The sequence below is a fragment of the Drosophila ananassae genome, chromosome 2R (genome assembly GCF_017639315.1).
Source record: "Drosophila ananassae strain 14024-0371.13 chromosome 2R, ASM1763931v2, whole genome shotgun sequence".
Lineage (NCBI taxonomy): Eukaryota > Metazoa > Arthropoda > Insecta > Diptera > Drosophilidae > Drosophila > Drosophila ananassae.
In genome coordinates this window covers 6,014,411-6,036,657 of record NC_057928.1, presented here as the reverse complement: position 1 = coordinate 6,036,657, position 22,247 = coordinate 6,014,411, and the positions used below count along the sequence as shown (strand labels likewise).

Here is a 22,247-nt window from a genome sequence, read left to right as displayed (position 1 = left end):
TGATTTCCCGACCTAGCCGGCGACAATATTTGTTGTGCACTCGACGCCACCAAAGCCGCCAGGAGGCAGGAGAGCGCCGTGAAAGGGGCAACACCAGGATCCACCGGTAGGGTGGTAGGGGATCAAGTAGGCTGAGAGGTGCAGGGGGGAAAGGCGGGGGAAGCAAACAAAGGCCAATGGGAAGGCAGGCCGCCCGGTATTCCTGGCACTAGACAGAAGATGCCTGGCACTAGGCATTTTTGCGGTTACAGTGGGGCGATAACAGCTAAATTACGAACAAAAAAGTCTGCCTCTTTGCTTCCTAACTCAACAATATCTCTTTCAGTTCCATTCAAACTCATAAAATCATTTCTTGCAGTTAAATATTTATTTAAGAACTTATCGTTACGATTTATCTCAAAGTCATTAAAGATACGATAAGGTCAGATACGCAGAAGAAATGGATAGAAGTGCCTTATTATTGGGGTATGGAATGGCAAGGTATTTCCATTAATATTTTTAATATAATTATGATATTTTATGCAGATAAAACATACAGTTTTTATGATATTATTTTTAAGGTCGCTATTTTTAATTTTATTATTTTTAATTGAACTGAAATTGTCAATATATTTATTCAATGCTGTTTAGAAACTTTTTTTTATAACATAATAGGAATTTGTATCCTAGGATATGTCAGAAACTTTTTAAAGAAGCCCTTTTCTATTCAATTTTGAAAATTTATTAAATTTCATATATATATTTTTTTGTTTTTTTTTTTAATAATTTAAATATAAGTATAACAGCCTTAGGAAGTGGTAAATATGGCATTTATTTATAAATTATTAAGTTTTTTGTGTTAATAGGGTAAATTTGCGAATATTTTACATAAATATGTTGCACTTTTACTATAAAAACGATTTAAATTGAGGTTCTTGCCATAAAAGAAGTAAATTTGTTTTGAAAGTAAACAAAACCCAAATCGAATAGTAACTTTTCCGAATCAGGCACTTGTTGTGCTCATTGTTTTCGAACAAATCTCTACACTTTTCCCATAATTCCGCCCTGCTCCCTGGCCAGCAGAACAATAAATTGTGATCTTATTAGATCCGTTCATCAAGCTTCTTTCTGGCGACGTGACTTGACACAATTTCGTAGAAAGAAACTATTCGGCTGCAACTGGGGATTACACTATATCGACCACAAAAGTTTCCCACACCGGATTGTTTATGGCGATGGCGATGGCGTCCACTGTGCCGCTGGGTCTGGTCTCCTCTCCAAGCACCCAGCTCTCCAACTCCAGTACTGCCTGCCAAATGAGTTTCGCCTCTGTTGTTGCTGTTGCTGTTTGGTTGCATGCCACTCGCAACGGCGCAAAAGTTCCTAGACCACTCCAAAAAAGAACACAGAATTTATATGCGCCGTCGCGCACTCAGTCGCTGCCTCAGTCTCAGTCTCAGTCTCAGCCTCAGTCGGCGTCGAATGTTGACACGTACGGCGGCGGCGGAGTCGCGCCTTGTATGGCTTTCAATGGCAAGCAGATTATTAATACGGCGGGGAGTGAGTGCGAGGGTGGGGTGGTGGCCAGGAAGAGTATTTCGGCAGCAAGGATTGCGGGTTATCTGGGTCTATTCCAGGGGGCTTATCCACTCGGTCCCATGTCATAACTTTCGAATTTAATTTAATAATGGTTCTGGCTGATTTTCCGATCTGAACCTCGAGCCCTCGAACTTCATTATCAAGTTGGCACAGAACGCTGGCAACTTCAGAGTGTGCACATGGGTAGCTCCGACATGCGCCGCTCTTGTCTGTTGACTTGCACTCCCCGGCGTGTGTGTATGCATTAATATATATGCGAAAATATATACAAATATGTACAGAATTATATACAGAATGGCATATCTCTGCCTGTCCTCTGTCGGTGTCGGTGTCTGTGTCTGTGCAGTTGCGAGTGTCTGTGCCTCGGAGTTGTATAGCAATTGAATATTTGCAAGAGATTTGCGTTCATTAAACCCGACAGCAGCCGGCGAAGGAGAGGAGGAGATAGCCAGAGCGAGACGAGAGGCAGGAAGGCCTCCAAAGGGCGCTACCGATGGCAGGAGGCAGGAGGCAGGAGGGACTGGGCGGGGGTTCTGGGCGGCAGTACTTGCTCCTCCTAGCTGCTGAACAGATAGGAGAACGCGAGAGAGCCTCGACTATAATTAAATTCTTCGGAGAGTCTTCTAGGCAGTCTTCACGCTTGCCTGCAGCTTGGATGCAGCCGAGGAGTGGGCCGCCTCCTCTACACTCTGAAAATTCTGTTATGATTAGCGAGTCATAGGGCCAGTTTCCAAGAGCGAACTTTGAAATCCTCCAACAAACTCACTCTCCGAAAGTCTTCCCTCAAAAGTTTGAAAGTTCAAGTATTGGCAAGTAGTGGCAACTTCGAGAGGAAGCTCCTCCGCGCTGCTTCTAATTGATGCATGTACGTGGCAAGTTCTAGAGCTCGGCTGGGCTGTGGAGGAAAGGCAACCGACCCATCATAATACCCTTGAAGGATGTCCAGCCCGGGAGGCCGAGGGGGACAGGCCACAACTGAAGATGACGGGGAATAAATGAATGACCGACTCCGACTCCGAGTGATGTGAGCCGGATATCTTGGCGGTTTTGGCCGTTTTGGCCAGGCCAAGATGCCAGTTCAACTTGAACCAGGAAAACCCGTTTGCAACTCTCATCTCCCGCCGCCGCCTCTGCCACCTCCCCGTGTGGCAATGAAAAAGCGGAGGAAATCAGGAGCTGCAGAGAAAAACCTGCAGGTTCTCCTCCACCACCCTCCACTCTGATGGCAACCAGGCACGCCAAGTTGCCAAGTTTTTCCTGGCCAACCTGCTCCGCCCAGCCCTCCCCTCCCTTCCGTCCCATTCATAGAACATGTTTGGCCATTTTCTGCTGGCCGGTCTTGTTTCTATTTTCTATGCTTTTGTGCGGCTTTGGCTTCTTTCTTTGTCGTCGCTTTTTGCGAGCTGGCTGGCTGGCTGGCTGGCTGGCTGCATGCCTTGATGCATTTTTCTTGCTAACAACAACTGGTTGTTGGGGCAGGCAGGCCGGAGGGTTGCCGCTTTGTTGCAGGTATGTGTGGCAGGCTGGCCCGGTCTAGTCGGGCTTGCTTTCTTTGCCTCGTTTTTTGGCCTGGCCTGGCTTTCCTCGTTGTCGTTGCTTGTACTAAATATGCACTAAATGCTATTTATTTCACATGTTGCGAGTTGTTGGGAGTGGGGCTTGCTGGTGTGGCACTGAAGCAGCACAAGTTCTGAAGCAGGGATGTATCGCTCGGAAGCCTCCGGAGCTGGCTGAGAACATAATCGAGTTAATTTCTGGGCATTTTTGAGGAAAAACTAAAAATTATTAGTTAGAATTTATTTGCGGAAGCTTCAACTTTAAAGCAAAGCCCCCAGGACGTGGAGTGGCCAGTCGGTGGCATGCCCCAGCCTGCATGTGTGTACCTATCTGCCTATCTGGTCGCTCAACAGCTCTCAGCTCTCCACACATTACCAGCATTTTGGTCTGGCAATTATCTCAAAAAGCGATTTTTTTTTATAAAATAAAAAAATAAAATGCAGAACTGCCCTGCGAGTTCTGATTCGGTTTCTGTGGCATCTGCAAACTTTTTGTGGCGTTTGTTTTGAATGTGGGGAGTAGTCCCTTTTGTTGCCAGAATTTGTGGAAATATTTTGACTAAGCTCCTCTCCGCTCTGCTCTGCTCTGCATTCCCCATCATTTATTTGTGCTCTTCAACTCCTTGAAGCTCGTCCGTGACTTCCAGTGGACCAGTTGCAAGTACCCACCATTAATCATGGATGTTTTATTTCTAGCTGATGGCTCTCCACTATCTACTCTGGGGGAGAGAGGCGTGTGCCAGCATTTCCTTGAGCGATTTGGTCAAGTTTCATTAAGTAACGCAAACTTCCAGCAAAAAAACACAAAGGACGAAAACGAAATATAACAAAAGGGTCCCGAAAGGCTCTGGGCTTCCACTCGGAAGAGAGCTCTTTATTAAAACACAATTTGTTATTTATGTTCCGGCCCTGCGTTTTAATACAATTTTTAAGCATTTATGTGGCGGCCACTCGCAGGACTCACAGAACTCACTGGGAGGAATCCCTACATTTTCGCTTTGCAAGCTCCAATTCATTTTTCCTGGACTTGGACCTGGGCTCTTTAATTGAAATTCTTTTTATCGTTTCTCTCCTCCTCTAAGCCATAATTATATTTTTGGCCAGCCGAAATCCAATAAGCGTTATGACTTGCCGCTCTCCCAGTGCCCTCGGGGCACCCTTGGACTTGGACTTCCCTTCAAATCCGCCTCCTCGCCGGAAAGTGTAATGTACTGGCCATATTTTGTCTCCAAAAATAGCTGGCAAGGAAACTTTTCTGAGGCTGCCTTAAATTTTATGACCTCAACGACTGTCGCGCTAAATATCCTTCCTTCCTTGCTCCTGGAGGAGCATGGAGTCTGCCTCTCCTTCCCCGCCCCTGCCTCCGGCTGCAATAGGCAAACATTTTGTCGCTTTATTGAATTAAAAATTCAAAATTTGCTTTGCCAAGGCAATTTTGTTCCCCGTTCCCGTTCCGGGCCGACATGGACCATCATTAAATTAATAAATTAAAATGGAAAGCACTTTGTTTCAGACTCAATTTCAGAGCGAAAGAGAAACGCCCTCTCCGGTTCGAAACAAAAGCGATGAAATTATTAATTTATGTCATTTACTTTGCGCTGCAGCGTTTTTAAATTAGCTCCGACGTTCGATCGGAGCTAGATTTCCCTTCCTCGTCCTAATTGGAATAGACTGTCCTGGAAAGAAATCTCTTGAATTTCAAAGTGATTTTTTAAAAACTTAATCAGTTCTGACTAAGACTTGATTATGGCCAAGGAAGAGGGGGTTTCTCATTCTCCATAATCCATATATAGAGAGTATACTTGCCTTTTAGTCCCACTGTTCTGGGCTTTGGAAAAGTGCCTTCGGGGCAAATGTCTGCGTCTTCCTGCTCCTTAATAGATTTTGTATTTTGATTGATTGCCTCGCTTATTCAATTGTGTTTGTTGTGCCCCACGCTCCGGCTCAGGCTCAGGCTCAGAACCCACTACCCACTAAACCAGTCAGCAGCTCCCCACCTACCATCTCCCTCCATTCCGGGTAACTTTCTTGGGGTACAAAGTCGCGTCTGCCTCGGCTTATGAAGCGTGTGATTGCTTTACTCACAGCTCTGGTCTGGTCTGACAGGATTTAACTGCATTATTAGTTAAATCTGTAGCATAAATTTCAATATCGATGTGGCAGCAAGCCTAAGGGGCGGTGTGGGTATGGGGATTGTGGCACGATGGCAACCTAAATGAATTTTAATGCCTTTTAAAGCGATTTTCATATGCTGACTGGGTACTCGGTACTCGGTACTGGGTTCATGGGCTGCTGCTGTTGCTGTTTCTGGTGCTTCTGCTACTGGCGTTGTTGTTGCGAAACCATAGTAGTGACAGAACCTGTGCTTCTGCCAGATACTTTTCAAAGTGCACTGTTGCATAAAAGCCGAGAATGAAAGCTCTACCCCCCCTCTATGAAAGCCACTCCCACTCCCCGCCTCTCTGATCCGGTTGCTGTGTAAACAAATGCCAGTCGAAAGAGTCGAAAAAGTTGGAATTTAGACCACGCCCCGGCAGAGTGTATCTTGATGACATTTCCCTACGAAATATCTGGCGGAATCAAAGGTGGCAGATAGATGCTTTTCAAAGGGATTGAGCCCGGGCTCAACCCTTTCCAGGCTTGTTGCAGATTCCGCTGCAGGCCATACACAGATTTCAGATGCAACAACGCTGTTGTGCCACTAATTAGCGCCAGGGTAACGAGATCGGCCAGTTACATGCAATTAGCTAATTAATGACAAGGCTTGTCCCTCCCCGCGGGCGGTTCGGATAATTCGAATCGATTCTGTGGCTATCAAGCTGCTTGTTCCTGGAGGGCTTTCAATCAGGTTGTGTGACGAGGATTAGGATTCTGCATCTCAAGTATTCGTGTCACATCCGCCAATGGGTTCTGGATAGTTCTCGAGACCCAAATACGGGTTCTCAAAGACTCGTTGTTTAAATCCCGTCAGAGAAACTGACGCTCTCTTTGATGGCCGGATGATGATGATGGTGGCTCGGCAATCGCATTTCATGCTTTGCCATAATCATCTTTGGGTGCTAAAAAGGCGAATGCCCCCTGGAGAGGTGGGGCCGGGTGGGAGGCGGGTTGTCTGTAATTTATGCGACTTGCAACGGTGCCTTCCGCTACTGCAACAACACCAAGCACCAAACACCAAGCAACAGAAACAAACATGGCCTGGCCCGTATTTTCCTTCTTATTTTTCTTCTAGTTTTCCTCTCTTTTTTTTGTTTTTAATAATGTTTCTTGAAGCAGACGCTGACGATGTCTCAAGACAGGTGCACATGCCACACAGGTACAGGTGCACCATCCATCTATGTGTGTGTTAGTTTTTTTGCGTGGCAACATTTTTAATGTTTCGCCCCGTTTACGTCGTCGGCGTTAATAAAGATGCGCCTCCATCTTGGACCTATCCCGCTGAGCTGGCCGCCGCGGCGAGGAGGCGAGGAGGTGGCGCGGCGTCTGCACCCGCTGGTCTATGGGTGGCCTACTTAGTTTATGAGACGCGAGAATGGCCCGGGAAGGGGGATAGCAGCTATATGCTGCAATTTGTAATTAGTGTAGGGTGCGGAGCGTAAATCTGCAGCCAAAGAAAATGTATCTGGCAGATACTTAGTGCCTCGCATGCGACAACCGACGACCGGCAGTCGCCAGATAATTTGCAGAGAGACGTGGCGAACATCGTGTGATTGACCGCGTTAGGGCAGAGAAAATAGAAGGGAAGTGTCTTGGGGGCCCTGGGCTGGGGAAATTAAATAAATTAATAGCAGGTGTGAAAGAGTCATAGAACTATAAAGTTAGATCGGAGCTCAGATAGAGTGGCTTTTAATTCCCAAACAGAGGCAGTCTGAGGCAGCCCAAAACCCTTCCAAAAAGTCAAATTATAAACATGAATGGCGGACAATTGCGCTGCAGTGGCCTCATTAAAGTTATTATCAGACAGAACTTTTTGCTGACACTGTGCGTGTGGCAGGGGCAGAGGCAGGCCACAACAAAGGCGAGGAGGCAGGGGCAGGATATGGAAATGGAAATGGAAATGCACAATAAAGCAGAAGGATTAAGGATTATGTCAGAGCCACAAACATGACGAGTGATACACACAGAAGAGACAATGCAACCAACAATGACGGGAGTGACAAAAATGTTGGCACAGGTTTCTCATCTTTTCGTCCTTTGTGCTTCCGTTTTTTGTCATTCGGGCCAGTATCCAGTATCCTGTATCGTCCTGCTGCTGATGTGGACATGTGTTTTGTCAAAAGGAGAGACACAACGATGATGTGTGTGACACAGCCAGAAGCGATTCAGGCAACATTTAATTAGACTGTCCCGAAGTGATGACTGGGTCAAAAAACATAATCAGAGCCAGCACAAATATTTGGAGCATCCATCCGGCTGGCAAGGACCTACATCCTTGTTGGCTCCTTATATAATCGAATCAAGCTCAGAGCCGACAGCCGACAGCCTCTTGGATGCCTATTTCGAATGCACTCTGAGACTCGAAATTTATAATTTACTCGCCGGGGTTTAGTTTTTAATCCAGAGTTTTGAACAAGTCATTAGGACGGAGTGACATGGGTGCGGTTGGCCCTTCCAAATTCCAAATTCCAAATATGCAAATACTAGAGGGCTAGAAGGGCATCGAGTAAGCCAAAGTAATTGGAAATTAAATTGGGGGATTTCCTTTAGTAGCTGTGACAGCCACGTGACAGTCGAACCACTCGAGTGGTGGCTTCTGGGCCTGTGTTCCTTCGCCCGTTGATGGCCAATAATTGCTTTATCATGGCAGACTCTGCCTCGCTGCCAAAGAATATCATTTTGCCATTAATAGAGCGCTGAAATGGAAAACTAGACACGATTGTTATTGTTTGCCAATATGTGTGGGTGGCTCCAGTTCCATCTCCATCTCCGTTATGGCAAATAGTAATTTTAATAGGTCATCGTATTAAGGGATTCCCGGGCAATTCGCTCGCTCTGGTTATGGGGTTATGGTTATGGGATGTTGTCGTTATGGCCGGGCCGGGTCGGGACAGGCGGGGGCTTTGTTTGCCGAGTATCGATTGTGTGGCAAACGATGCTGCGTGCTACGTGGGTATTTGGCCCACGCGCTGACATGTGCGTTTAATTGCGTTTTACTTATTTGACACAAATTAATATTGGCTTCCACCTCCTCCTGCTTGCCGCCCGCTTCCCGCATAAGTATGCTATAATTTTCAGTTGCGCCAGGGGGGAGAGCCTGCTCAGGTAATTAAATATTTCTGCAACATTTGCGGCTAGGAAGGGAAAAGGCTTACCTCCGAGTGCCACAAACTTGATTGGGAAACGCTCTAAAGCTCCCCGGGGCAGGCAGTGTGTTTTGGGGCATAAATCGCACCATAAATCAAACAGTGATGTCCGAAACATTGTTAAGTGGAGGCCAGGAGGCGGCCAGGAGAGTACCCTTGGAAGGGCTTGACCACTTGCGACTCGAAAGTTTGAGTGCTTTACGTTATTAATATTAATATTAATGTTATTCCAAGGGACACACAAGTTTTTCTACAATGTGTGTGTACACATAATTACGCAATTTAATGAGTTTCCTCTTTGCCGCCACAGCCCCCGGGCCATTTTGCCTTTGGAGTGATACACACTCGCCCACAACTCCCGGACCTGGGCCTACACTGAGCAGTAATTGCTGCGAAATGGAAACTACCACCTCTGTGAGCCCACTCGGGCCTGGGTTCGAACATCCTTGACATTCCCCGTCCTCCGGCGAGCAGCCCAGCTGCACACGTGCATAATTAATTTTAAAAATTAATTCTACATCGAGGAAGCTGAAAAGGCTTGTAGCTGAAGACTCTCCTCTTTGGAGAGGATGGATAGGTATCCTACGTCCTGCGACCTATGTACGTCCTAGTGCCCTGCCCCGACAAGGTGAACAGTGTAATAAAAATGTTGTTGAAGGCAGATGACGGCCAAGACGACGATGATGATGATGATGATGCGGTTGACTTTGCCACAACAACGACAACGAGGATGACAACTTGACAAGGGAGCTGGGAGCTGAGGCGGCTAGTGACTAGAAATGGCAGGGTGAAAGTCCAGCCCCTGTGTCAGCCTCCTTTGTCTGTCGTTGATGTTTGTTTCGAGCCCCTGCCACCACCGAACCACCTACTCCCTGGGCCTCCAGCCTCCCCGGGCTGCCATAAACGAAACGAAAACTCCCCACGACAGCGATGAAATTGACGTATAAAGTCAACGGCGTCAACAAAGTCGCTTTCCTGCATCTCATCGCCGGGCACATGACAACACTTTTGAGGCATGTGAGGCACGTTCGGCGTTTAGCTTTTATTGTGCCTGTATTTGTATTTGTGCTTCTTCTGCATTCTTTCGCCTCCTCCCCCGCCGACGCGGAGAAAGCTAAAAATTGAATTGAAAAACTTGGCAGAATGTGTGCCTGGAAGAGATGCTCCGTTTTCGGCATTGCCCCCCGAGTAGACTATATATTTTTTTCATTAAAACCATAACTGGCACATCCTGGAAGAATTGCTGATGGAGGCGGCATGGAAATGAGTTCGGAAAGCCAGTCTGTGTCAGGGTTACTCCGCTACTCAAAAGGGAGAACTTTGATGAAGTCTCCTCCTTCACAGAACAATAAGTCAAAAGAAGAACGTCGTTTCAGGATTTGTGGCTTTGTTTTCGTCTTGCAGGAAATTAGAAATCTTTCTCACACACTCCACATCCACATCCACATCCAGTTGTATAGTTGGGAAAATTAGAAAGCAAACTGGTTTTCCTCCACAGACATTACAGACCCTGGCATTTATATGTCGAGTTAATTAAAAGAAAACTAGTTATGCCGCAATCCTCCTGCCGCATCTTCAGAAAAAGTCATTAAAAACTACGAAAGGAGTCGCAATCGAAGTCAGACCCAGTGCGTATGATTGATAATGAGTTGGAGCTGAGCTAGTGCCGGGATGAAGATAAAGTCCGCAAACGTCTTCATTTTTCCCGGCTCATCCTGCCGGAGCAATGCGGAGAATGCACATTCCTTGCTGCAGAACTTACTATTTCATTCCGGTTGGGAATGGTCGGACAGCTCCTCCGGGCAGCCTGCCTTCTCCCTTGCTTGAGGCCACAGATGCCACAGCTGTCACTGCGCTCTGGTTACTCCTGCCCAGCTCCTTCTGCCAGTCCCCCTCCCCTCGTGCCAGTCTATAACCTTCAACTGCCGAGAAGTACCCCGGTGTGCAGCCGTAGGACTTCCCAGCGGGTGGCTTTTCACTGCCAAGCCGTGGCATTAGCGGGGCTGGGGCTGGAGCAGCAGCTCAGACTTGGGTGCGACTGGCCGCCATACCTGTGGGTGCCATTTACATATTAGCATGTGGGTGACACTGGCCTGGCCTGGCGTGGAGATAGCATTGTGTCTTCCTATTGACTCTGACACGGCCCTTTAATGGCTCCAAGGATTATGCTTGATAGCCGGGGCTTAGTAATTATGGAAAGTGTGTTTTGGGGACTGGATGTTGTCATGTTTTTTGGGCTTCAACAGGAAATAGATAGATTTCTGGATACTAGTTCGTTTTTTAAACATTAATCTCACTTAAAACATAAAAGTCATAAACGAAAGTTGATTATCTGAAATTAAAGTTGCCATTGTGTAAGAATTCAATTAAGGAGAGTCCCTAGGAAGCAATTGTTTACGTAGTAAGTGAAAACAATATTTAAATAAATAATAAGAAGAAAGCAATCAAGTCTAGAAGAAAAGTAAGTTGAAAGCTCCAGACTCCTAGTTCCAAGTAGTATCCTAAGTTTATCTCAAGTGTCAAAATTTTCTTTAATCTTTAGGGAAGTCTGAAATGATTCCATCTCTAAGAGCTCCCTTTTTTGAACCTCTGACTGTAGACTCGATCTTCTCTTCCTCTCGGCTGAGAATACCCAGAGGCAGTGGTCGTTTTTTCCGGGTATTTGAATTAGGCGTGGTCGTGTCGCAACCCGCCGTGTTTTTTTGTTGCGGCTAGCCTGTCAAACGCTAAGTGCACTGGTCTCTGGCAAATTATGCGCATTTTTTCGGCGGCCCTAAGCTCCGGAGCTCCGTCCGCGGCTCTGGCCGTCCAGGTGAGTCCAGGAGCCACCGCTACTCGGGGAATTAGTGCGCATAATTTCATAGGCGACTGTGGCGGAGGAAACTTTCGGGAGTCGGCTGTCGGGAGTCGCCGCGTTGGTGGCTGCGCAAATATTTTGTGGAGCCCTCGGGAATGATTTTTGTCCGATGCTGGGATGTTGTTGGCAACATTGTTACATGGCCGTTTTCGTTCGTTTGCATATGTACATCGGGAGCATCGAGTTATGCTGGGAATTCGCAGTGCCACGGAGGAGCGGGCAAAAAAGAAACAGGGGCTGTATCTGTACTAAATTGCACATGAAGTGATTTGAAGCGTAAGAAATGCGCCGGAGGAGCGTCCGGGAGGGGCACCTCAATATTATACTCGTATATAGACGTACATGTGCGTCGCAGAGTTTGGAATATGTGGGAAAAAAAAACTTGGCGCAGATTCAAGAAAAAAGAATAGGAATTTCATATCAAAATTACAAACAGGCCCAGGACAGGGGCCAACTCTCTGCCGTTTGCCAGAAAATATGGATGATGAACGAGGCCGGTTGGGGGCCTTCCTTGGGGCTGGGGGCTGTGGCCTGGCAACTGGGGGGCTCATTGTCGTTGGCCAAGAGTGCCGGAAGTGGTGAACTCTGCCTGGGAATGTGATTAAATGCATTGCTGGCGTTCTATGCAGTCGAATAATTTGGCTAATTTCATGATTTATTGGCAGGAATGGCGAATAAAACATTTTGATGGGGCACTTATACATTTTTAGCGATTAATAATGAAGGAATCATCTCTCCCCTCTGTCTCTTGCAGGCCGAGCACCAGAAAGTAATACATCCAATCATCCGTAAATGCATCAGCTAAGCAACAGTATTTTTGCTCAACAATTGGACAGAAAACACAAGGAATAATACAGTAGAAGCCGTGATTATTGGTTGCATTTTTGGAGGGAGAACACAGCGAGCTTAAGCCAACAACGTAGTGCGAACAGTGCAACAGAAAACCACCTAATTTTGATCTAGAGAACTATAAACCACAAGCAGAGTAGCCAAAACCCCCACATATGTAGTGCAAGTGTCGATCATCTATGATTGATACCTAAATATAGAGAGATAGAGAGTTATATTTACAAACAAACACCACCTAGACGACAGGTGACCCCCCAAAAAGACAAGCCAGAAACAGGAACAGACACTGCTGAGGCACTGACCGCGCTACACGGTCACATCCAGATACATCTTCATCTGCACGGAGCCACTAAAGCCAGCAAAATAGATACCATGGAGGACAATAACACGAGCAGCAGTGCGGGCGGTGCGTCCATCAAACAGGAGGATCCATCTGTGACACTCACAATAAGGCTGATTATGCAAGGGAAGGTAAGTGAAGGGGTTTGGGCTTCATATTTTTTGCATTATATTTAAAAATAATCAATTTTGAGTCAGAGTTTCCTAGCAAAACTTATAGATATTTAGTTATAACTCCTAGAAGTTGTTATGGTATTTTTCTATGCAATTTAATAGCATATTTTGAATATATTTTGCATATTTTTGGCATATTTATTGCATATATTTAGCATATCTGTCTTGCATATCTAAAGTATTTAAATTCTAATATTTTAAAAATAAAAGAGGATAAAAAGAAGGGGTCTAGCTATGAGCATCTTGTTAAAAATAGTTCCAGTAACAACAGTTCCAGTTTTTGGTAAACACTGTCCAAAAACTGTCAATTATTAAAGTTCCTTTAAGAAATATGTGTTATAAATAGTATATTTATGTTTTATTGCCCATAATAATAAACATTACAAGAATGCTACGAAAAAACCTTATCATAAAAGACCATAAAACATAATTACGTAGCAAAGGTTGTGATTTAAAACAGTTATTGCCGCCCTTTGCTGGGAACTCCTGTAGTTTCAGGCTTCAAAACCACCCGCTTCAGCTCCACAGTCTATTAAAATGAGAACGCTTTAGTGCACACCATTGGGCTCTGTCATCTTAAATATTCATAGACCTCTGGCATTTGCCCGAAAATCAATAAGGAGGCGGGGCAGGGCCCATATAGAGAGAGGGCCTGGAAAAACAATTAAAAAAATTACAAATTAACGCGTGCATTTTGTATGCAAATTAATATTAAATACGCGCCACGTTACGCATTATGACATTGCATCGGAGGTAAATGAGTGGGAGTGGGGTGGGAATGCGAAGAATATGAATGTCAATCTGTGGCGATAAAATGTAGGGCCATAAAAAAGAGACGAAACAGGGCAGCGGCTATTAAACAATCATTACGACTCCCAGATACCAGATACGAGCCATAAAAAAGAGGCTGGCAAACATCGACTTGTGAATTGTTTTCATTGCTTACAAAAACACAATTCGAGGCGCACATTATCTGAATATTGGCAGCAAATATTTCGCAAACAGCCCGCGGCGCGACGGGTTAAACCAGTCGGAATAATATTTTGTTAAAAAAAAAGAGTGCAGTAATCAAATATTTGCCAGGAAAAGTAAATCCGGGGCGCTCTTTCGATACATGCAGCCCAGAATAAATAGCCCAAGGCAGGTCAACACGGTAATTACTAATTAGTATTTTTCATTAATCATTCTCATTTTTTTTCGACGGCAATCTCTAATTTATTCTTGCATCTAATAGAGCCATTACCATAAAAGAGGTGCAGTCAGTACCGCTTCGAGAGTGACTCACGAGCTCAGAGAGAGGCGGCTTCAAACAACAGACTTCAGACGCTGGAAACCGACACTAAATAGCTGCTTATTTATTTAATAACAGTCAACAGCCATTAAAACTATTATTCAACGGCATTAGCTTTAGCTTTAGCATTAGCATTAGCCAGCAACAAAAACAATCACGACCAACGAACCACTTCAGAGATGCTCCTCAGCACGTGCTAAGCCGCTCGAAGTTGGCGTTCATCTTTTCAGGCCCCGTCGAGAGCAAGAGCTGGTACTTGGCTTCGGATTCGGATTCGGATTTGCCCAGGCATTGATTTAATTATAAATTTGGCCGATGTTGGACTTTATTTTTATACCGAATGCAATTGAAAGGCAGCGGCAGGTGCATCCCATGGTGTGAGGCTGGTCTGGCCTCTGGTGGGGGTCTGGGGCTAGGAACAGGCATTCATGTAGCATGATGTGTAGCTGAAAATTGGCAAAAAGGCCAGAATTATGTTCAGACGCGACAATTTATGGCTGAAATAGCTGCCGGCAGACAAAGAAAGCGGAATTGGGCAAGTGAGGTCCTCCTGGCTAGAAGGTAGCTAGACCTGGTAGCAGATCTCAGATCGCAGATCTCATGAATAATTGCGCACTTCTTGGCTTTTACGCAATCAGCCAGCGAGTGCGATGTATGTGCATGCATAAAAATTGTGTAAATGTAAATTCTGCACATTTTCAGAGATTTTCATTTTCATTTTTTCCCTGTTTCCCCGTTTGTTGTTGTTGTTGCTAACACAAGGATTCGGGCAATAAATTCCCAAGACACTTTTCTGCGGTCTTGTGATCGATAGTTATAGATTAGCATGATTTATGCGATTCTATCCGCGGCCCCGCAGATGTGAATAAATTTGAGGCGCAATGCAAATCGACTGGAGCGCCGCGAACCGGAGACCCAATAGCGCAAATAGACGGAAAGCTTGTCAACTGACTTGGCATTAAATGGAATCAGGCACAAGACTTTGAATCCGTGCTTATGTCGAATCATGCTTTTGCAGGAAGGTGTCACTCTTCAAGTTATATATGGCTTGATTATTTGGAAAAGTATTTATTGGTTTTTAATATTTTTATAGCCGGTACTCCTCGAGTAAAAGCCAGTTAGGAAAAGTTTTTGATTGAATTTTCTTGTAATATTATTTAAATTAAAATAGATAAAAAATAAATATTTTATTAAAATAGTCCAAAGATCAATTATTATCCACAAATTAAAATTTAGAGAAATCGAGCAATATTTAGAGGAGTTATCTACTGTCTAGTTTCTGTGGCTTGTTCTTTAGCACCCAAAAGTATGCAAGGAATTTTATTTTTGATATTTAGTTTATATTTTTAATCACAGAAAGCAATCTCGTATTTAAAATACCATTCCATCATAATAAAAAAATAATAATTCATAATAATAAAAATAAAAATAATAATAATATAATAATAAAATATAATAAAAATATATATTTTAATAAAAATAATAATAAAAAAGCCATAAATTCATGATTTTCGAGATTATTTGGAGAATTATTTTAATGCATTGCATATTCATAAGACTTTTTGTATTTCAAATATATCAAAAGGTTATCTATGTAACTTTTATGACATATAATTACACGAAAAGATCTAATAAGTTTATGAATTTAATTTACTATTTTGAGAACTGCTTATGCCGCAGTAAGATTTTAAATTCTTTGCAACACAAATAAGTCATATCGTTTTTCAAATACCATTCCATCACATTGCCAATTATTTGCTTAAATTGGGGGCAGTCCTACGTAAATAGCAGAATGGAAGTAGAAGGCCGTTGCCATTGTTTTTGACGTGTTTCTGATATTCTCCTTTGGCTCTAATTAACTTGGCTTATTAGCGGTTCTCGACGGAACTCACAGCCCAGGAAGCCAGGGAGCCGAGTCTGACTCCGACTCCGACTCGAAATCAGTGTCGCAGACGCGACCAAAGTCGTGATGCAGCTAATTAATTTATGGAAAAATGAAAACGCAGAGGAAAATGAACAGTTTGCCAGGCAATAGGGCAGCAAGCAGCCTATTGTGAAAAAAAACAGCTTTTTCTTTTCTGTTTCGCCGTGACGGTGTGTCGGCTCCTCACCTTTTCATTTTTTGTTGGCAGCCGTCCGCAAATTGCATTGAAAGAAACCCAAATGTGGGTTGCTCTCTCGCACTCGCCCAGAACTGCCAGTAGACATGGATGTTTGCCGCAGTTGTTCTTATTTTTGAATCATGCATTTTTAATTAGTGAAATTGCACGATGTCGGCTCTGGCTTCGGCACCTCTATGCGAGTTTTCAATGCAATCTGCCACATTTCCCAAGCACTCGTCCAATATTAATTAACTATTTTTCCGACTGGCACTAGGCAGTAGGCAGCAGGGCTCTGTTATGTAATTGATTAGAGGGCCGGCAGTAGGATTCTGCTGGCAATCACTCAGCAAATCCCACAGATCTCTAGAGCAGAGCTGCGAGGGCCCACAAAGGCCGGCGAGGAGTGTGCGTGCCTTGTTTTCGTTATTTAATCAAATTAAAAACTGCCACTTGCTGCGTTGCGCGGCATGGCCTGTCCTGTCCTGCATCTGGCTCTGGCAATTGCAAATAATTTAATTGTACGTTTTTTTGTGCCACTCGCCTGCCTGCCTGCGACAGGAGCAGCCGCATCAGTAGTAATGCCACAAAAAACGAAGCGAAAAACATCGCAGGGCGACAAATGCGCTGTATGATTTATTGGATGGATGGCACAGAGGAGGGCGGCCAGGAGGAGGGAGTGCAACTCCGAACAACAGTACAACATGTGTGCCCCAACACACACCATATGTGCGCCGGGTGCCCCCTCTCCCCCCCACCCCCAGCGGAGGTCACATTGCATTTTCCAGCATTTGTTGCAAGTTTTTCTTGCATTTTTCCTTGCAACTCAGCAGCTCCCATAAACGGTTCTCACGGTTTCGCAATGGCTGTCTGAGATTGTTGCTGCACAGTGTATAGTACATTATTTATTTTTGTACATATTTTTGTACAATTTTCAACGCCGCCGCCACACATTAAAAACAAAGTCAACAAAAAAGCTGAAAACACAATCCGAAAAAGAGAAAAACGCGAAACGAGTAATGCCACTCCGCCATGGACTTTTTTGGGTTGTCGTCTGAACTGAAGCCAAGTGCCGAAATGGCCAAGTGACTATTGCTGATAGCTGATTGTTGTTTTGGAGCCAGTCTTTTCTCTTTTCTCCGTCTGCTCCACTAACATCAAAAACTCTTTTCCCCCAACTGGCTGGTGGCTGCCACTATTATGGCCCACAATTAGCGCTGTTCATTCCACGGACCTCGGGCCTAATGCGTCTTCTCTTATTGTTTGCGTGTGCTTTTTTTGTTTTTTTCTGAAGGCAATTGTTATGGCCATAATCTTCCGGCCAGTCTTCGGCGATGAATGGACCCGAAAATTGCGCATGACTGCAAATTATTAGACGAGTGTGGGAAAAGGAGACAAGTGCACGGTGGTTGATCTATATTTTCAAAATTATGCAATCAGGCATGGGATAGTTATCCAGTGCGTTTGTCCAACTCTGTGGCTGCTTAATGTTTCATGGCCTTCCGGATGTGTCCGTCATCCATAAAACCTAAAATCAATAAATACAAGCAATCAGAACTTATTCCCTAACCGCAGAATGCTTGCATCCGAAGCGGCCTCTCGGGGCAGCAATTTTTGCTCTGCATATTTTACCAAACGAGCCAAAGCCGGTGGAGCTCAATAAGCCCAGGACCAGGTCCAACAAAAGGCAGCTAGACCACAAAGTGATTGTTGCATGCACGCATGTGAAAATCGGAAAATGCGAAAATTCGAAAATGCCAAATACCGAATGCGTTTGTTCATTGTTGCCGGATTTGTGCCGGAGGAATTCCGGGAATTTAATTGGTGGCAGGGCCAATGGTAATCTAAAAGGGCGGGCCAAATCAATGCAATCAAGTAAATGCCCCAAAAATGGGTCTATTCAAGGTAGGCCGATAGTGGCAGGGAGCAGGAGCAGGAGCAGGGGCCAAGTTAGATCCGATTTATGCAAATTGCGTAAACTTCTGAACGGAACTGGCTCGCAATCACAACGAGATAATTGAATGGAAAGTGGGCGGCGGGGTGGCTGGTCTGTGGCAAGTGGCATGCGGCATGCGGGATGCGGCATGGGGCCACATTATTAATGATGATGAGGCCGAGGCGCTGATGAGCAGCCATCAACCTGAATGGTTATGAGCCGGCCCCAAAGTGCGTATTCTACGCTCTTAGCTACAGCCGCAGATACAGATACGAAGATACACAGATACAATTTATATCTCGAATGCCTTGAGAGGCCAAATGCCATCAAACTTGTCCTATAAATTACACAGGCCATCGGGAAATTTGTCTGCGAGTGTAGACAGGCGTAAAAAGGCATCCCAGTTCGGCGGCGTCCAACGATAATTGCGCCAATAATTATGCCAATTCACTCGGACATTTCGCTAGAATATATGCCTTACAGATATAGACGGGTATAGGGTAACTGGGCAGGCGGCCGGCATCTTTTTCGCTCTCGTGGGCATAAATAGTGGCCAAAATGCAAGCGGCGCATAAAAATTCAGATACTGTCCGGGGGGGCGATGGGAGGACAGATTCGGATTCGGATTCAGATTCGCTCGCACATTGTTTTGCCCAGTTTGCATTTTGTCTGGCAAGCTGCCCGCGCCAAGATATATTAGTTGGGCTTCTATTTGGCCGGGGTGTGCTCTTTAGCCCGTCACAATGGATTGCAGCACTTTGGCTCTCCGAAGGCTGTTCCATGGTTTATGGCTAACAAATTGAATGGCTGCAAGTGCCACTACGCCGGCATTATGTTGCCAATCCGACTGGGAGTATCAACCTGTATTAAGAATGCACTTCAGTGCAGTATTGCTTTGCCAAAAGCTTTTATTTATAATCTTCATCAGCATTATGTCTAAGGTTAGCAATCAAACAGTCTAGATCGGACTGGTCTATAGAACATACAGACTCTAGAGGTTTAAAGAATTCTTATTAAAAACGAGCTTGAAGAGCGAAAGGAAACAATTGCTCTGGCTGGCACTTCCCTTTGACCGGAGTTCTCCACCGTCAGGCTGTACTTTTTTGATAGAGTTGAGTCCCTGGCTGTGGCAGTTCTGATATTTACAATCAATTAAAACGCGTAAAACGCGCTGGCCGCAAATTTCATTACGTGCGACAGTTCTGGCGGCGACAGACACCGTCTGGCTGGGGCAGGAGCTTTTGGTTTTTCTGGCTGCCACCGCGGTGGATGCGGGGCGTGGCGTGTGAATTGCTTTCCGAGCCAATTAAATATGCAAAAGTAGTTACACACACATGTCTCCCCGAACGCCCGGGTGGGGGGTATCACATCACTTAATATTTAATCAAATTTGAACATCCTCGCTGCCATCGGCGAGCGGAGAACACAGAGCATTTATAGCCTCTTAATAGCCTCGAGATACTGCTTTTAAAACTTGCCTCACATCCCGTATTAAAGCACTTCCTTTCTCGTTGTCTCTTTGCAGGAAGTTGGTAGTATTATTGGTAAAAAGGGTGAAATTGTCAACAGATTTCGTGAAGAGGTAAGTGCCAACTCATGTCCCCTGGGGGAAATCAAACTAACCACCATTCTCCCCATCCTCCCCAGTCTGGTGCCAAAATCAACATTTCGGATGGATCGTGCCCGGAACGTATTGTGACTGTGTCTGGTACAACTAATGCAATCTTTTCGGCATTTACGCTCATTACAAAGAAGTTCGAAGAGGTATGTGTGCCGTTCAACTGGCAAGGGCTTCACCATCCTCTTGTCCTCTAAGCCTTGTCCACATTACTAACTTCTGACCCGTTTCAGTGGTGCTCGCAGTTCAATGACGTAGGCAAAGTTGGCAAAACTCAAATTCCCATTCGATTGATCGTGCCCGCCAGTCAATGTGGATCGTTAATTGGTAGGTGAACTGAACGGAGAAGAGCTTACTGAAAACTAATTCACATTTTCTTTACCCTTACCTTTGCCGTGGCCGGGCGACAGGCAAGAGTGGCTCTAAAATCAAGGAAATTCGCCAGACCACAGGCTGCTCCATTCAGGTGGCCAGTGAAATGCTGCCAAACTCGACGGAGCGAGCGGTTACCTTGAGCGGCAGTGCTGAGCAGATCACCCAGTGCATCTATCAGATATGCCTCGTCATGTTGGAGGTAGGTCAACCCGGAGTTAAGATAAATAAAACTCACTATATTACATCTATTTATTTCTAATGCAGTCTCCGCCGCGCGGTGCTACCATCCCATATCGACCAAAACCGCAGGTGACTGGTCCTGTCATCCTGGCCAACGGACAGGCCTTCACCATCCAAGGAAACTACGCAGTGCCCACACAAGAGGTAGGTGGTCCGCCGCGGCGTATCCGCACGCCGAGCACCAGGCTAAACGTGTTGTTAAGATCAGTGAACAGTGTTGTGTACTCTATTGCCAGCCACTGCAGCTATCTTTTTCGCTCTGTCTCTACTTTAACTGATCCCCCATTAGTCCAGCTAAACCATCTTGTATCTATTTCTGCCCCCAACTAGTCCACTCTCTATCTTTTTGGTTATTGAGCGTCTATACAAACTTTTTGTTCTGCCTCTTAATATTTCTTCAGTTCATGTCACCTCTATTTCTCTGTTTATATTTCTCAATCTCAATCTATCCTCCCGAAAATCCCGACAAGTTCTCACTGCTCGTTTCAATTACTCCCAATTATAATTTGCGACTCTGTCCGAGAGCCCCTTCCTCCTTGTCTCTTTCCCCCCAAACAAATCTTTTCTTGGTGACCCCGATGATGTCTGGAAAGAAGACAACCTGTACTACCCCCTACGATTTGTGACCCGTTTTTGACCCCTAATCCAACCTCTGAATCTGTTGTACCGATTACCGATACCGAAACCGATTACCGATTACCGTTTACCGTTACCCATCGTCGTTTCCATGAGATTCATCTACTTTCAAGTCCAATTGGTGACCCCGATCAATGAACTAATGTGTTAACAAACTTTACAGCCGCCGAGTCGACGACGATACTCTAACGAATCACATTTTTACAAAAAAAAAATAACTTAAAATATGTATTTTTGTTTTGTTTTTAGTTTCTTTTGAACTCTCTTCTCTCAGGTTAAGAGCGGCCGAGAGAGGCTGCGAGAATCTCTCTGTTCGCTCCAGAGGATCAGGAATCGGGATCGATTCAGCATCCATCCTGAGGGATTCTCCGTTCTGAGGGAACGTTCGTTGTATTCCTCGGGTGTCAGAGAAATGTGTTGAAGGCGTGGCAAGGCGAGGCGAGTGAGTTCGCGAGAAAAGAATAAGAAGCGGGGTCTCGAACTCTCTCTCTCCCTTCTCTCTCTCTGCTCCACTCTCTCACTCGCTCAATCTGTGTGTCTCTAAGTTCTGTTCTGAAGAGGGCTCGCTGGCAGCGTGTGTGGAGAAGTATGTTCAAACTACACTAGTCCACTAGTCCACTAGTCCTCTCTCCAACCCATCTACAACATAATTCTATCTACTACCATAACTACCCGACCCGACCCGACCCGACCCACCCGAAAACACAACAAGATCCCCCTGAGTGCCAGCAAACTAATTGTACTGTAGCGAATATTAAACAAGCAACACCGATCAGTTCTAATATTATACTTATTTGCCAATCCCCGCAATCGTCTCTATCTTCTCATCCTAAACATCTAATAAAAAGTATCTCCTGCGATCGCTCTATTGTCTCTCTATTGATTTATGTCACTCGATTTGACTCCAAAACAGCGCACCAATCAACTCGATTCTCCACAACAGACAATAATGCAGTTTCCACAGCATCAGCATACTGGTCGAATAGCATCCTGCCCGAGCCCTCCATCTCACACACTGCTCTTCTACCGACACTGTCTGTCTGTCTGTCTGTCTGTCAACTCGCTCTCCCCATCAATACACAGTATTGTTTATAGTTCTGTCCACAGGTCCCTCAACAAAATTCAATTTTTTCCTAAATATGGAAACACCAAACAGCAGCAACATCCTGCTAACAAGAATCTATTCAATTACATTCTGCCCTCCGTCCAGTCTCCAGTCTCCAGTCCAGTACAGTACAGTCCAGTACAGCACAGTATATTCACAGAATATTGTCTGCCCTTCAGAGCCCCTCGCCAGCCATTGCCCCAGCGAAAAATAAAAGTTTCTCAAAACTAAAACAAAGTTTTTTGTCGCATCAAATTCAATTAATGTCCAGCAAAATGTAATAAATCAAAA

At 45.1% G+C, this 22,247-nt stretch overlaps 1 protein-coding gene across 24 annotated transcripts in view; it reads left to right on the top strand.

Moving 5' to 3' along the window:
- LOC6493800 (poly(rC)-binding protein 3) overlaps nt 1-22,247 on the top strand; it is a 52,681-nt gene that overhangs the window by 17,466 nt on the left and 12,968 nt on the right. For 17 of the 24 annotated variants that reach the window (XM_044714754.1, XM_032454643.2, XM_032454642.2 and 14 more), the window contains 6 exons: nt 12,049-12,614; nt 19,508-19,564; nt 19,630-19,746; nt 19,834-19,927; nt 20,011-20,174; nt 20,240-20,359. In XM_044714754.1, coding sequence (XP_044570689.1) covers nt 12,516-12,614; nt 19,508-19,564; nt 19,630-19,746; nt 19,834-19,927; nt 20,011-20,174; nt 20,240-20,359 — 651 coding nt within the window. In that variant the 5' untranslated portion in view covers nt 12,049-12,515. The remainder of the gene's footprint in view (nt 1-12,048; nt 12,615-19,507; nt 19,565-19,629; nt 19,747-19,833; nt 19,928-20,010; nt 20,175-20,239; nt 20,360-22,247) is intronic. The other 7 variants (XM_032454644.2, XM_044714753.1, XM_044714752.1 and 4 more) reach the window with 1 other exon arrangement.